Source organism: Alosa sapidissima, chromosome 5 (assembly GCF_018492685.1).
Source record: "Alosa sapidissima isolate fAloSap1 chromosome 5, fAloSap1.pri, whole genome shotgun sequence".
In the NCBI taxonomy this organism is placed as follows: Eukaryota; Metazoa; Chordata; class Actinopteri; order Clupeiformes; family Clupeidae; genus Alosa; species Alosa sapidissima.
Window position 1 is genome coordinate 36160861 of NC_055961.1, and position 14951 is coordinate 36175811.

The following is a 14951-nucleotide window of genomic DNA, read 5'->3' on the forward strand; positions in this document are numbered from 1 at the left end:
GTGCTTCACGGTGTTGATGTGCAAACAAGGCCTCTGTAAATGGGAAAAGAGCAATGCCTCATTGCATTGCTTTCATACTTTATGTGTACTGCATTGAGACTTGGGAGAGGACTGCAGACGCCCACTTTCCTCAGTGCGTGCTGAGCCGTCTCGCCACTGCACAGACCGTGCCATGTAAGTGCAGTGCCTGTCTCACCAATGGCTGGTTGCAAGAAGAGAGGGCAGGGCAGGGGAGGGGAGGGGGGGGCTTAACTGAACGACTCTCCTCCGCCTTCTCCCTCCTGCCTTGCACTCTGGGCATAAGTAGGGCAAGGGCACTCGGGGCACGCTAGTTCTCGTGCCACTTTGCCCTGACCCCACCCCCCAGCGTTCGGCTGGCACCATGGAAGGTGCCACAACAGATTAGGGCTCCCATGCCAAGCTGATGTTGGCCCCGGCGCATGATAGCACTATCGGCCCGCGTGCCCTCCAGGACCACGCCAGGCCTGTAGTCCATAACCGCTTTTGACTCACAATTAGGCAGCCGAGTTTATCAAGCGGCCACAGGAGCCTCTAGGTTTTAGCCCAGCCATCCAATGGCCCAACTGAAGAGCAGTTTGAGTTTCAGGTGATTTGTCTCTATGTCAATATGCATAATATATTTTATCTTGGCACTAATGACATGCATGAGCAGGGTAGTGAGAAGTTGAGATACCTGGATAATGGTGTTGTTCAAATAGGCCTTTCTGGTTAAAAATATATATATATATTTTGCCCTTATTTGAAAGGGCACCAAGCTGTGACATAAAGACAGTGCTGCAAATGATGGAACATCAAATGGGGGAGTCTGGAGGGAGCTGTTATTTGTTTGCATGCACTCATACGATGCTAGGAAACCTTTGTGGAACCAGTGAAATGGGGAATTATCATTAGCCTGTTTGTTGCTGTGGCTTTGACAACAGTGCACACCATGAAGATATTTAAACAATTAAAGGTAACACTTTATAATAACTACACACATGTTTACTATGAGCAAACCATTTTTAACTGTGTGTAAACATGATTTACAAATGAGAATTAATGTAGGAATAATGCTTTGCAAATGAAGAATACAGCAAATAGTTTACAGATGTTTAATAACAGTGTGTAATAGAAGAAAACAGAAACTCTTGCATAGTTGTAGGGGGTTCTATCTGGGCCAAGGTACTGTGGATAAGGAGCAGGTCTAGCATGCAGTAGCCTGAAAAGTTGGGGGTTCGATTCTCGGCTTTCACTGTCATGTCAATGGCCTTCAATTTAATTGACATGTGTACGTCGCTTGTCTGCTAAATAAATGAATGTGAATGTAATCTTTACAACTCATTTTGGTTTATAAAATATGTATCCTCGCCCTAACTAATCATTAGTGCATGTGTATGTAACAACTGTTAAAATGGAAATATTACTTAATCAACAAAATATTATTGCAACATTTATTAAGTATTAACAATAATTCATAAACATATTTTAGATATAGGCGTATTTACTATGAACAAACCATTTATAACTGTGTGTACAAATACTTTATTTATAAGAATTAACATAGGAACAATGCTTTACAAATTATGAACAAAGCATTTTGTAATAGTTTGCAACTGGTTTATAATAAGAAAATGATTTCATTTTAAGTGGTTGATTCATTACTTATTAAGTATAAATCATGTACTTACAAACATATTTTTTTGGATAGGCTTATTTACTATGAACAAACCATTTATAATTGTGTGAACAAATGCTTTACTGATGATAAATTATGTATGAACAGGAAATTACTAATGATGAAGAAACCTTTAACTAATAAGTAACAAAGGCTTAATAAATGATGAGTTGTGTGTAGTTATTATAAAGTGTTACCCCAATGAAATTGTGATTGTGAAAATATTATGTTGTGTTGAATTAATAAAAGCTCAGCAAAGTTAAATCCTGTCCGTAACAATTAGTTTGCATTCTGAAATTTTCACTAGCGGTAATGTTTTTATAGAGAACGTGTAGGCCAATAGATCATTTGTTTAATTTGATTTTGCTTATTCAATCTCCACTCCAAAATATAGTGCCAACTGCAGTGTTGAACATCAAACGTTGCCAAGCAACAAATTGTGTCAACCTGCAGCCAAGAGGACTAAGGCTATTAGTGTACATTATTTACATTTTAATTTTTGCCTCTTCCTTACATGCGCCCCCTAACTTTTGCATTCCTCATTTGCTTGAATCTTTCACTCGATAACTTTCAAAGGTAAATCACTGCCTGCAATTCTGCTGTCTCACTTTGAATGGATGGAGATTGTTGACATCCTACAATTCAATGTTTTAAGTATATCAAATGCAGAGTGATTACTGTTGAGTGGGGTTGGGCCAGAATATCCCCACTTATGAAGTGCCATTTGACCAATCAGAAATCAATCAATCGTTCGATCGGACCTAAATGTTGAATAGAACATTCACTTTTTTAAACAGTATCTGTAATAATGCTAAATAATGAAAAGGGTCTTTAGAAATCTGAAAAAAAATATTTTGCAAGGTCCCATGAATTTAATAGTTGTTTAGTAATTAAAATAGCTTTACATGATGCCCTTCTTTGTGCCATAAGAAAACATGGCATGCATCTATTAAATTAGGGCCAATTGTTGATAAATATGCCTTTGTCAGGCAATTTGACCTTGTTGTTATCTTACTGAGTACAACGTAGTAAATTCAAGCTGGGAAGAAACAGCGAAAGAAATGTGATTCCTACTACCTGCTGGCGTGTGCAGCCTTGGCTGTGTGTGTGGGCACGCTGTGTGCTTTTGAGCCACATGTTGAGAGACAGTGAGGAAAGACCTCCAGATCAATCCTCCCTATTGATAATATGGGGAACCGCGTGGGGAGTCTGGGAAGGCGCAGTATTTTATTACACTGATACCCCACACTATGATGAATCCCCAGCCCTGAAAAGACGGCAGATCTCGACCTCCATTTGCAGCAGATTAGCTTCTCTGATTACAGTGTCAGCTGCCCAGGACCCTCCGATAAATCATAGATGGTATCCTAAAGCAAAGCTAGCTAGCTATTACAGTAAATTATTTATTGATAAACGGTGCCGCATTTATGAGAATCTGGTTGCTGTCTTTTGAGATGGGGGGTGAATACTCATCTCACTACCACACGTTTTCTTACTCCATAATTTATCTCCAACGAGTGCGTATTGTAGAGTATATGAGAACTGTGAATATTGAAATACAAATACACCATTTGTATGATTCCGTGTGTGTGTGTGTGTGTTAGAGAGAGAGAATGTGTGTCCGAATGTGTGTGCATGCTTAGGTATTTGACTGAATACAGTATTAATCTTTTTTCATTCATTTCCTCTGTGATATCCATATTGCTGCACAGCAATCCACTGCAGCTTTTCCTAACAGGTGGCCCTTCAGCATCATATGTGTCTCATGTCACATGTAAAAGCCATGATATTTATCTTAACCGTGAAGATAAATGTACACATTTTCAAACCGTGGTGTGTTGCAGGTCTCGGACAGCTGTGACTACGTGTATGTGAGCGGAAAGGAGACGCGTGGCTCCATGAACGCCAGGGTGATGTTCACCTACGAGCACCTGAGCGGCCCGCTGGAGCTGACCGTGTGGGTGCCCAAGCTGCCCCTCAATGTGGAGCTCTCCGACAGTCGACTGAGCTTCATCAAGGGCTGGAGAGTCCCCATCCTACCAGACAGAAGGTATGCAGCCTTAATTCAATCACTCTGTGTGTGTGTGTGTGTGTGTGTGTGTGTGTGTGTGTGTGTGTGTGTGTTCTCTCTCTTAATTCTCTCTAATTCTCTCTAGTTTTATTGGATTGAAGTGTAAATCCTTGCAGTCGAGTGTTAGCCTGACTAGTTGTGATGATATCAAATTCCTGTGCATTGAGCAATCTCCTGAATCTCCATATTTCCAGGTATACTGTGTAATGAGATTAGCAATGGTTTGGCTGCAATACCAGATTGTTCTTATGCACATGTGTTGGGTTTTCGGGTTTTATTCAAATGTCTTCTTATAATTGAATGGCTTTAAATGGACAATTAAGATTGAAATTAAATCTCGTTTTGCTGACTAATCCCATTCAGGCAGGAGGTAAATCCATACAAAGCGATCCAGATCCAACAGGGTTCCCTGCTCGAGCTAGCGAGGGATATACACCACCGCACACACCCAAACTTGTGTACATTCACAAAGCGTAGGAGGTTCCAGCACTTTAATTATTAAAACTGTCATTACAGAGTCTCTTAGAAGAGCCAAAACTTAAACATGGTGTGTTTTCACCTTGCTCGTTGAACGGCTGACAGTCATCTGCAGGGGCCTTTAATTATGCAGATGTCTAGTTAATTTTAGCTTCCTCTCATTCGGATAATTTGCGCAAACTGTTCCTGGTCTGGGTCGACATATGCTGAACATATTTCAGGGTAAAAACTGGAAATCCAACAGATGAATTGTGTCTCTGGCTCTTTCATCCAGTGTGGTTGCTTAAGAAGAAGTGAAAATAAGCACCCTTGCAAAGCGAGGCAACTGGGCATTGGAGCACATTTGTGGAGGATCTTAATGAGAAGAGACAAACTTCTGCTCAAGATTCCTCCCATGTCTAGATGCAGTCTCTCAGTGGCTGACTCCCGGTGACCCAACGGAGAAGATCACAGCAGGAGAGTGCTGGAGAGGGCTTCTCTCCTCCTCCCCAAAGAAAAAGAGACGACTCGTCTGTTAGCTTCACTGCCTCCCTAACTGACGACCCTCGCCTCCCCAAGGCCGCTGTTTACCCCGCAATCGGGCCGACGAAGCACAAATAAGCTCTCTCTCTCCCGCGCTTCCCCTCGGAGCGACCTGTCCAGCACACAGCACATGTTCCTGCTGATGCTTACGCTTTCAGGCGGCCTACACGGGACTGCTCTACATTCTCCGCAGCTTTTTGAAATCAATGCGATGGATATGCTTTGTCAGTCCCTGACAGACAACCTGCACTTGTACCTCTCAAGGTGTCTGAGGAGACGTCAAAGCGGAGATTAATTAGCTCGGTGGGCACAGCTGGGGAGGGAGGGTTTACCTTGTTACGAGGTCCCGCTGCGTTGGAGAAAGGCCTCTTTAAAAATACACACTGCCTCTTGGCTAGCTACAAGCTCCTACATCGCATTAGAATGCAAAGGCTCGTGGTTAGCAGGCATCCTCTTTCAGCAGCATTGCACTATGGAGATATACAGTCTGACAATGTAAACACAGCTGTTATGTATTTATATGCCCAATCCACAGTTCCACAATCCAACGTTCTTATGTAAACAGAATGCACGGAAGATGAAAACCGGAGGGAAGTCGGGTTTCTCAAATAAGGTGGATCGCATAGTTCAAAACCCATCCACCATTTTGTTTTTGTCCCCCAGATCTGCCCGTGACAGTGAGGATGACGACGACGATGACCGCAAGGTGAGCCGCGGCTGTGCCCTGCAGTATCAGCGCGCCCAGGTCAAGGTGCTGACGCAGTTCCACACCACCTCCACGGAGGGCACCAACCAGGTCATCACCATGCTGGGCCCGGACTGGCAGGTGGACGTCACCGACCTGGTGCAGGACTCGCTCAAGGTGGTGGACGCGCGGGTGGCCGAGCTGGTGGACCGCACGGTGCTGGTGGGCCTGGAGCTTGGCTCCTCCTCGCTGAAGGTCAGTCCGCCCGTCAGCCCAGTTCGTCACAGCACCCCACACAGCAGCACAGCACCCTACAGCGCTTATGTTAATGTTTATGTTTACAAAGCACTTTAAAATCATTTGTTTACAGATTCCATCAAAACAAGAGCCGTTTAAAAGATGACAAATACAGTACATTTTAGCTTTGCCTGCCTGGAATGCCTGTACATTTTTAAGCAGAATCCTAAAGGGTTACTGTTGGTGCTTACTGAAATTGAAGGACACAAACGCAATTTAGCCCTCAACATCCCGAACATTTGGCCACTTAAATAAGCAACTGTTATATAAAAGCGCACACATCAGACCTTCCCTTCAGATTGGTGGTTCAGGTGTTGTAATGGCCATTGCAGAGCGTCCTAGACTATGATAGATGATCCCTCACAGCAGCTTCAATCTTGCTCATCTGCCTCGGCATCTGCCGCCATGCAAGATGAGGGATTTATAACTGGCAATAGGGAGATGCTGGAAAGTTCTGAACCTGATTTGAAGAATGCAACTTTCTCCCCTTGAAATACAAGAATGGTTTTGGGTTGTTTTGTCCTTCTGCTCCTATCTCGAAAATGAGTTTTTAGCAGGCTGTGGAAGAGTTCGATCTTGAGAAAGAAGAAAATGGGGTGTCTTTCCTTTGACTTTGCAATGAAACATTCTTTCATTCATGAAACTAAACGAGTTACACAAAAGACAAGTAATGGCATAGTCCAGACAATCAATTAGGCTTGGTAATTGGGAAAGGCCAATCTTGCCATCTCTATTCTCAGCAGTCACTGGTTGGAGACTAAAATTTTGTTGTACTGAATGTTCTCATCGACATGCATGAGAATGATTACTAGTGAGCCTAGTGTCTTTAAATCATTAGGAATTCTAGAAGAGTGCAGATAGTTTTGCATAGTCCTCATTCCCACTTGGAAACGGGCTGCAAAGGAAGTGAAGTCCCCAAAACTATAGCATGTCTTTTTACACAAAATACATCAAGTCAGATATATGTTTATATGTAGAGCCCTCAGTTTAATTTCTCTCTCTTACACTTACACACACACACATACACACACTCACTCACTCACTCACTCACTCACTCACTCACTGACACTGTCGCTCTCTCTCTCTCTCTCTCTCTCTCTCTCTCTCTTGATTAGGCTTTTCATTTTTATAAACCTTGCTTTGGCAAGCTTCTATCAGGGAAAATTATTGCAATACACCACAGACCATACAAAAACGGAAAAACAGAAGTCCAGCAGTGATCACTCCTAGTGATCAGCCTGTGGTCATAATTACCTTTGTACCCTTCTTACAAATGGATGGCAGAAATTAACAAATTACTCCAATAACTTTCGAAAAGGCTTTTTTGCAGGAAGGTCACGTAGCCTTCCAAGTTCGAGTAGGGCAAACGTTTCAGCTGTAAATTAGTCGTTTCTCTCTATTTAAAGAGACAATGTGTGGAGATGTCCATAGACTTTGTTGGTGGTTAGTGGAGACAACAGAAAATGATGTTTGAAGCAGCGTACACACACATATGACTTTATCCCCTCAAGATATATTGGAAATGTGTACACACATGGATATGTATAGAGCTGAATGGGCAATGAGCTGTGCCTGTTATTCCAGTACATTAGTCAGCCTTTGACAACAAGCATCTGTGACTCTGAGTAGAAGAGTTGCAGTGAGATGGGGGGAGCTAGGGCTGGAAGTACAGAGAAGTAGTTTAGATCCTGCTCTTTGGATTTCACACAAGGAGGAATGCAGTCACCACCAGGAGAATAGCCTAGCATCATAGCATTAGCCAGTCTACACTCCATCAGTCTGTACTTCTAGAGGGAGTATATTGATGAGAACAATGTGACCTTTGGTTTCTCTTATCGATCACGAGTATCTCCATCCACAACAAAGCTTAGAATCGGTGTAGCACAATGTAAACAATGCAAAACATACAGAATTAGATCAGACAGTCAGGCTTGGCTTGTTTAGGGTTTTTTGTTCGCCTGCCTACATGATGTTATTTAAGGATGATTCATGTGTTCACAGGTGGAATCCCCTACCGCTGTGGAGGCGGTGCTGGGAGAGGCTCCATTCTCAGTCACTGATGAGAAAGTCTCTGTCCTGGAGCTGCGAGCTCATGCCATCTCTGGCCTGTCGCTGTCACTGCAGCCTAGTCCTGGCAACAGCCACACAATGGTCGCTAAGGCAACGGGGCTGCAGACTCTCACCACCCCCAAGCAGGTATGTTGGCTCGAGGTGATGCGTGATGGTCATGATAATCACATGCCACAAATGATCCGTAGGAACAGGAGCGAGTTTGCTGGACAATTATTGACATGTACCTCCTCATGCTCATTGGTGATCTTGATGGGATCTTGAGAATGAATTTTATGTTGGAGCGACTGCTTCTTGAGTGGATTTCAAACCCTTGCAAATACCAATGTATCTTCACTGAGAAACTAATACCACTATCTGCCCTATGTGTATGCCCTCCAATATTGGACAAAATTGTGTGGTCTAATGTTATTTAACATTATAAGTTATATCAACTACACCATGTACTATAGTTTCATTCAGCAGTGTTCTCTGTGTGCTGTACTGTATATTATATGCAGAGCCCTCAAGTGTCATGGAAACAAGACCTATGTGTGGCATAAAAATATTTTGCTTTGCTTTAGCTTGATGGCCTGCAAATATGCCAGAATCTGCCATCTTTGAGTATCACAATCAACCTCTGTACAGGAATCATGTTGGGATCATTTAGCGTTGTATGACTTGATCAGAAGCGTGTATTTGTGAAATATATTCAAATTAAACCAAGCTTAGATACCAGGACAGTAAACGCACCCCAATATCCAAAAGCTGAGCTATGTGGACACAGTTGAGCCTTGATTGCTTTGCCATTCACACCCAAGCCAAATATAACTAGACACAGTCTGTTTGATATTCAGGTTTATTAAATTCTGCCAAGGAACGCGGCTCCCGGTGTGAGAATGTCTTGTTTAATAAGAGGCCAAAAACATGCCGCCACCTCAGTTCCCCCCACTCTCAACCAGCACCTGGGGGCTGTTGTTCCGTTGCTTTCTAATCCTCCCAAAGCCATAATTGGGCATGCACACACACACACACACACACACACCATATTGAAAGAGGCTTGGCCTCTCTCTCCTGAAGCCGAGAGAGCAGGGCTTTGCTGTGCCGTGCCCCTGTGCCTGTGGCCAAATCCAACATCAGACAAGTCCGGGCCTTCATCCGGCTCTGCATTAAAAGCCAATTTCTGGGGCCTCCCCTTGCTTGAGCACCTTTAGATTTAATTAGCGTAATGTCTTGTCTTAAGTGCTCTCCGAGGCCCGAGCCATAAATGCGAGCTTTTTCCCCTGCTCGGGGACTCCATCCTCAGAGGAGTCCTTGAAGCGGTTTCACACAGCATGGCTAATCTGTACTATATGTCCGCAGCGCTGGCCACTCCCCGCTTTTGACGGACAACCTGCCACAAGGCCAAACACGGCCACCGCTGTGTTGCTATTTTGGAACGCTCGACTCGCACATTACACTCGTTCCAGCCACGAGATGCCACGTTTTTTTTGCACCGTTGCCTCCACAAAGGCCTGCAGTGCTGCTGCTGACCATCCTAATAATTAAAATAATGTTCCTCCGCTGGAAAGATTTTGCCCAAAGTGGTATATGGAAGCTCGTAAAAACCTGACGTTTCAGAGGCACATCTGCTCTCGTACACGCGCTCGCCTCTCTCTCGCCCAATGCCTTCGCTCAATTAAACTCTCCCTTGGATTCCACACTGTTGGATTTGTGGTGATATATAATCATAATAAAACAGGTTCAAGGGTGATGTGCTCAGGCGTATTCTGCACTGCACACACACACACATACACACACACACACGCAATGATTAGTTGGGAGTGCAAATCGCCCACCTTTCCACCCATTTTTAGGTGTACTCCTCTAATGTGGCAGAAATGTGCCAGGCTCATGAGGAGCGGCGTCGTGTTCGCTGCATTATTCAAATCACCCATTTCAAAGATCTCCTTTATCTTGACAAGTGGAGATGATGGGGAACAGTGCTGGGAACGGGATGCGGCAGCGGGAACCTTGACGCCGCTGCGTGACAGAGGAGCTTGTCAGCACTCCTGGCCCTCCAGTGTCCCGTCGGAGACCAGTGGGTGCAGTGCACTCCTGCCTCGCTGATTAAAAGAGCTGCCGCCGCTGCCTGCTAAAAAGCCCCTGACAGAGAGAGAAGCTGTTGTTTTTTTCTCCGGTTACAGTTTAGCAGAAAGTTTTTCTTTTTTTCCCTTGTTCAGAAAACTAACCTGTATTGCCGGGGCATGATTTCAAGCAGAGCGTTATTTCTATTGTTCCATGGACCATACACTATCTGTCAGATAAGGCCGCTGTGCAGTCAGGCAGGTCTGTCTGTTGCAGCCCTCAGGACAACAATGGCCAGTGTCTATCCTGGGCTGCTCCCTAGCAACCCCCTTCTCCTTTCACTGTGACGGAGAGCATCTGAACTCTCTCTGGGCCTCTCTGTTCCGAAGTCACGGTTGCACCCAAGTGCTGTCATGCAGAGAGATCAACAGCTTAGAATGCTGTGACAAAGATATGCAGGGTAGTTTTACCTTTCCACAAGGTGAGCTATTGAAAAACACTTTTGTTTGAAAAACAGGTAGATGTGAGAAAGTTGCCTTTGACACATTGTGAGTGTTGTTGTACAGTATGTTTTATGGCACAAGCAAGAATCTGTCTGGTGGAAATGGGCAAGCTGAAGGCAAAAATGATCCTTTTGTTTGATAGTGAATGCCTCCAGTTAATGAATGTGTGATGATGGAAGCATTGGTCTCATCAGCTGTTGTATCTCACTCCCATGTTCCTCTCTCTTTCTCTTTCTGTTTCGATCTCTCTCTCTCTCTGTTTGTTTTTCTGCCATCTGCCTCTGTAGGAAGCCAGCTTGTCGGTGTGGGTTTACTACAGCGACAGCACGGTGGCCCCACTGAGTCTCTACGATCCCAAAGACTACAACCTGAACGCCACCACCTTCGACGACAAGGTGGCCTCCGTGACCCAGCAGTACCAGCGCTGGCCCGTGGTCACGGCCGAGGGCGAGGGCTCCGGCGACCTTGTGCGCGTGGAGATGACCATATGCGAGGCGTGCCAGAAGACCAAACGCAAGAGCGTCATTGGCGCGTCGTCCGTGTACGTCAAGGTCCGCTTCGGACCAGAGGAAGATTCCGAGGAGGAGGAGAGCGAGCCTGAGACCAGGGAGCCCTCCAATACGAGGCAGCCTATCATTGACACCAACGTTGGCGGGGGAGGGTATGTGCCATCCAATGAGCAGCCTGCAAGCGTTCCTATCGACTACACTAACTTCCCGACCACTGGTAACCAGGAGCCCCCAACTGAGGAAGATGAAGAGGACGAGGATGACGATGACTATCCTCCCTTGCCCCGCAGCATGACCGACCTTGAGATTGGCATGTACGCCCTCCTCGGCGTCTTCTGCCTGGCCATCCTGGTGTTCCTCATCAACTGCATCGTCTTCGTCCTCAAGTACCGGCACAAGCGCATCCCGCCTGAGGGCCAGGCCAACATGGACCACTCGCACCACTGGGTGTTCCTGGGCAACGGGCAGCCCCTGCGTGCCCAGAGTGACCTGTCGCCGCAGCAGGTGGAGAGCCCCAGCAACCCGCTGGAGGGCGTGCAGACGTGCTGCCATGGCGACCACCACAGCAGCGGCAGCTCACAGACCAGCGTGCAGAGCCAGGTGCACGGACGCGGCGACGGCAGCTCGGGCGGCTCCACCAAGGAGCACGCTGAGGATGGCAGCTCACCCACATCCAAGCGCAAGCGGGTCAAGTTCACCACGTTCACCACACTGCCCACCGAGGACATGCCCTACAACTCCATCCCCATCGCCGACGAGGAGGACATCCAGTGGGTCTGCCAAGACATGGGCTTTCAAGATCCCGAGGAGCTGCGCGACTACATGCGCAGGATAAAAGACATAGCCTAGTGTGTGGCGCCGCACTGTAGGGCTTTATAGAGCTTTCTAAAGACTTTCCTTTATATTTTTTGCTTTTCTTTTTCACTTTAATGGAGGTATTTTTTCAAACTTACAAAAGGCCAACTACAGTGTTTTTGTTTTTGTTGGGTTTTTCTTTTGCACAGTGCTGTTACCCATACACATTCACACTTTAACCAACAGTGGCAAAAACAACAGCAACAGCAACAGATGGATAAATGGAAAGCCAAAGACTGGACTAGAGGTTCTCAATCACTAGCAAAATGGCTTCATATGTCGGGTCGCTTCCCCAAGATAGCGGAGTACAATCTCAAAGGGAAAGGAATGTTTCTGAGATGAGCACGTGTAGCGGCATGGAACTCCTAAATGCTCCGTCACTCCTCGCTTGGTCGGGAGCTTCCTGAGACGAGGACCTAATCAATATAAGAGTGGAATGCGTTAAGTCTTGGCTGAGTTTTCGTAAGTTTGTCAAAAAAACAACTATTTTACTCCAACTAAGAGGCCTTTGATGTGCAGAGTTCATTTAAAGTGAGGGTTTGAAGAGGACTGATGTGTGTCATCTCAGCAACTGATTCTGAAGTAGAGTTCTTGTCATGGATATGTAATGGATCTTATTTGATTTCATTTTATTTTATTTGGGAAATATCTGGATTTATGACTCTTCTATTCATTCTTGTTACAACACATGCTTTGATTCAGTTCCATATGTTCACTACATTTCATACTCCAAAAAAATCATAGCTGGTTTCTTTACCACCCTCTCAGTTCAGTCAGATGCCTTATTAAACAGATTTCGCCAGTCACTATTAACTTGAGTGACGCACTGTTTTTTCCACATTGGTCACAGCCAACGTTGGAAGTTATTACCGTAAAAAATCAAAACAAACAAAACGCCATGAATTACATCTGGGGTCAAACAAGAGCTTTTACATTGTGACCATGAAATGATCCTCTCCGACATTCTTTGCATGAAAAAGGAGGCACAATCAGCAACATTTTTCTTTTTACCAAATTTGTAAATGTTTGTATTGTAGCAAAAATTATCTAACCATACATAAACAATACTAAAGGACATAACTGTATGTTATCATGCATTGCATGCATGCAGTGCCGAGTCTGCCCTCCATCCAGCCTTCCCCCATGTGTACAGTAGATAGACACCACGGCCAGCTGAAGAGTCCATGCTGGGGCAGCGAGCCCTGACAGCTGGGGAAGCAGGAAGGAGGATGTTCTGACTCAACGCTTTAATATTGGGTCTTTTTATAGGGTTTTTTTTTTTTTTTTGACCCACTCTCATTAATTGTACAGTTTAAAACCCCAGTTTTTTAAAAAGAGGGCAAAATAAAATGAAAAGAATTGACTAATTAGAAAAAGAAAAAGCGAACATCAAAGGGGCCATGATCTGAAACCTCGTCCACATTTATATGGGATCGTGCCACTCCCAGTTGGCACTTGCGAAATCATGCATCAGTTTTGAGTTACACTGGTCCCATTCACTCTGTCTGGCAATGGTTCAATGCAGTGCTATGTGACGGGTACATAGATCCAGGAATGTTTTAATGTGGTTGTTATGTGGTTGTTAGCCCCATATTTCACACTAGTAAATGCCTGTATGATTGGCTGGTGGCGGTGCCACGTTAAGGCAGTAACTAGCAGAGATAAGTTAGTTGTAGATCTTTCTAGACTTGTAGAACTAGGAGCTCACACTAAGATCAGTCCACTGAGGGATGTGATGACATTTACTAGTGTAGAAATGTTGAAGGTCACAATCTGAAAGTTTTGAGTTTGGTTCTGTAGTGGCTATGGAGGGAATCCCCAGGGCAGGCTTATGCTCATGGGTTCCCTTACTAAGTGGGGGTTGGTTTCATTTGTTAAAGTAAGAGTAATGTTTTTGTCACACTTAATTTGTTTGCAAAGTCACACGTAGAGTGTTTCTCCTTCATCACATATATAATCAGGAAGAGGTCCTGCCTTTGCCGACACACACTGTCCTGGACCTCAAGCACGATTTAAGTACCTCTTGCACCTCTACCCTGTTGACATGTTTATCCCCTGGCACTCAGTACTGATTCCTATGCCTTATTTAATTTCCCAACACCTCCCCTGTGTGTGTGTCCAAGGGCTTGTATTGGCCCAGGTGTGGCGATGTAAGAAACCTTTTTAATCATCAGCTTATGTTGAAGTGTTTTTTGTGATTGGATTCACGACAAAAGGCAATCCCTTCGTACAAGTAATTTGTAGGCTGGATATCACAACATAAATCAAGAGTTGCTAACAAAAAAAGACATTTATTTTAGACCCAAATTTCTCACATTTTCAGTGATGGTGTCTCAGGATGAATGTATAACTCTCAACTGTACTTTGACCATCAACTGAATATTTTGATCATGCGTGTTTCTGTGGTTAGTTTCTACTAGCAGCTCTTCCACTCATCGCCCCCTCTCCCCCAGCTTAGCCATGTTGATGCTGTACCACATAATGTTACCACCATGTTTTATTCCATCTTGATTGTTTTATATTTTTCTTTATGTATATATGTATATGCATACCATTTTGTAATGTGTGACTTTGGTGAACATGCATTTATGATTTGATTTGATCTGATTTGATTTGATTTGATTTGATTTCTTGTGTTAGTAATTTGCGAGCTGCTACTAGGGACTTGACCTGGCCAGATTCTGTGGTTGAATCGTTTGAGCTGCACCCATCGGGGGGCCTGCGTCTGCACGGTCTGAGCGGCTCTCTCCTGCTGTGACACTGGTCATGTACAGAACACTGTTGAACTTATTGTATTCTCCTCAAAAAAATCAACCCTTGTATTTCCCCTTCTATGTAATTACTAAAGAAAATACAATGCATAAACTTTTATACTTTGTCGCTTGTCATTGTTCAATGCACTATAATACATAAGTCACATCCCAGGAAGTTTCTGCTCCATGTAGTTTAATCTGCAGTAAATAACCACACATTCATAATAGGTCATTAACAATATGTCATATACTGTAGGTAGGTAGGTATAGAAATTCATAAGAGGATTTCATCAACATCTTTCATTGCTCTTAGCTAATCAATAAATTATTTTAGTAATTAGTTGATAATTAAAACACATGTGTACCAGGAGACAGAGATCTAATACATTGAGTGGGCTTACTGACATCCAGTGACAAAAATCTATATTAATATACAGTACAAGACCAGACAACAAGATGACATGTTGCAGTTTTGACACCAGCATCAC

General features: G+C 44.3%; 1 protein-coding gene across 3 annotated transcripts in view; it reads left to right on the top strand.

Moving 5' to 3' along the window:
- The window catches only part of tmem132e (transmembrane protein 132E), a 175714-nt gene extending 161135 nt beyond the window's left edge, over positions 1 to 14579 (top strand). For all 3 annotated transcript variants that reach the window (XM_042092998.1, XM_042092999.1, XM_042092997.1), the window contains exons 6-9: positions 3520 to 3725; positions 5409 to 5685; positions 7729 to 7923; positions 10634 to 14579. In XM_042092998.1, the coding sequence (XP_041948932.1) occupies positions 3520 to 3725; positions 5409 to 5685; positions 7729 to 7923; positions 10634 to 11704 (1749 nt within the window). In that variant the 3' untranslated portion in view covers positions 11705 to 14579. The remainder of the gene's footprint in view (positions 1 to 3519; positions 3726 to 5408; positions 5686 to 7728; positions 7924 to 10633) is intronic.
- Positions 14580 to 14951: the final 372 nt, after the last annotated feature.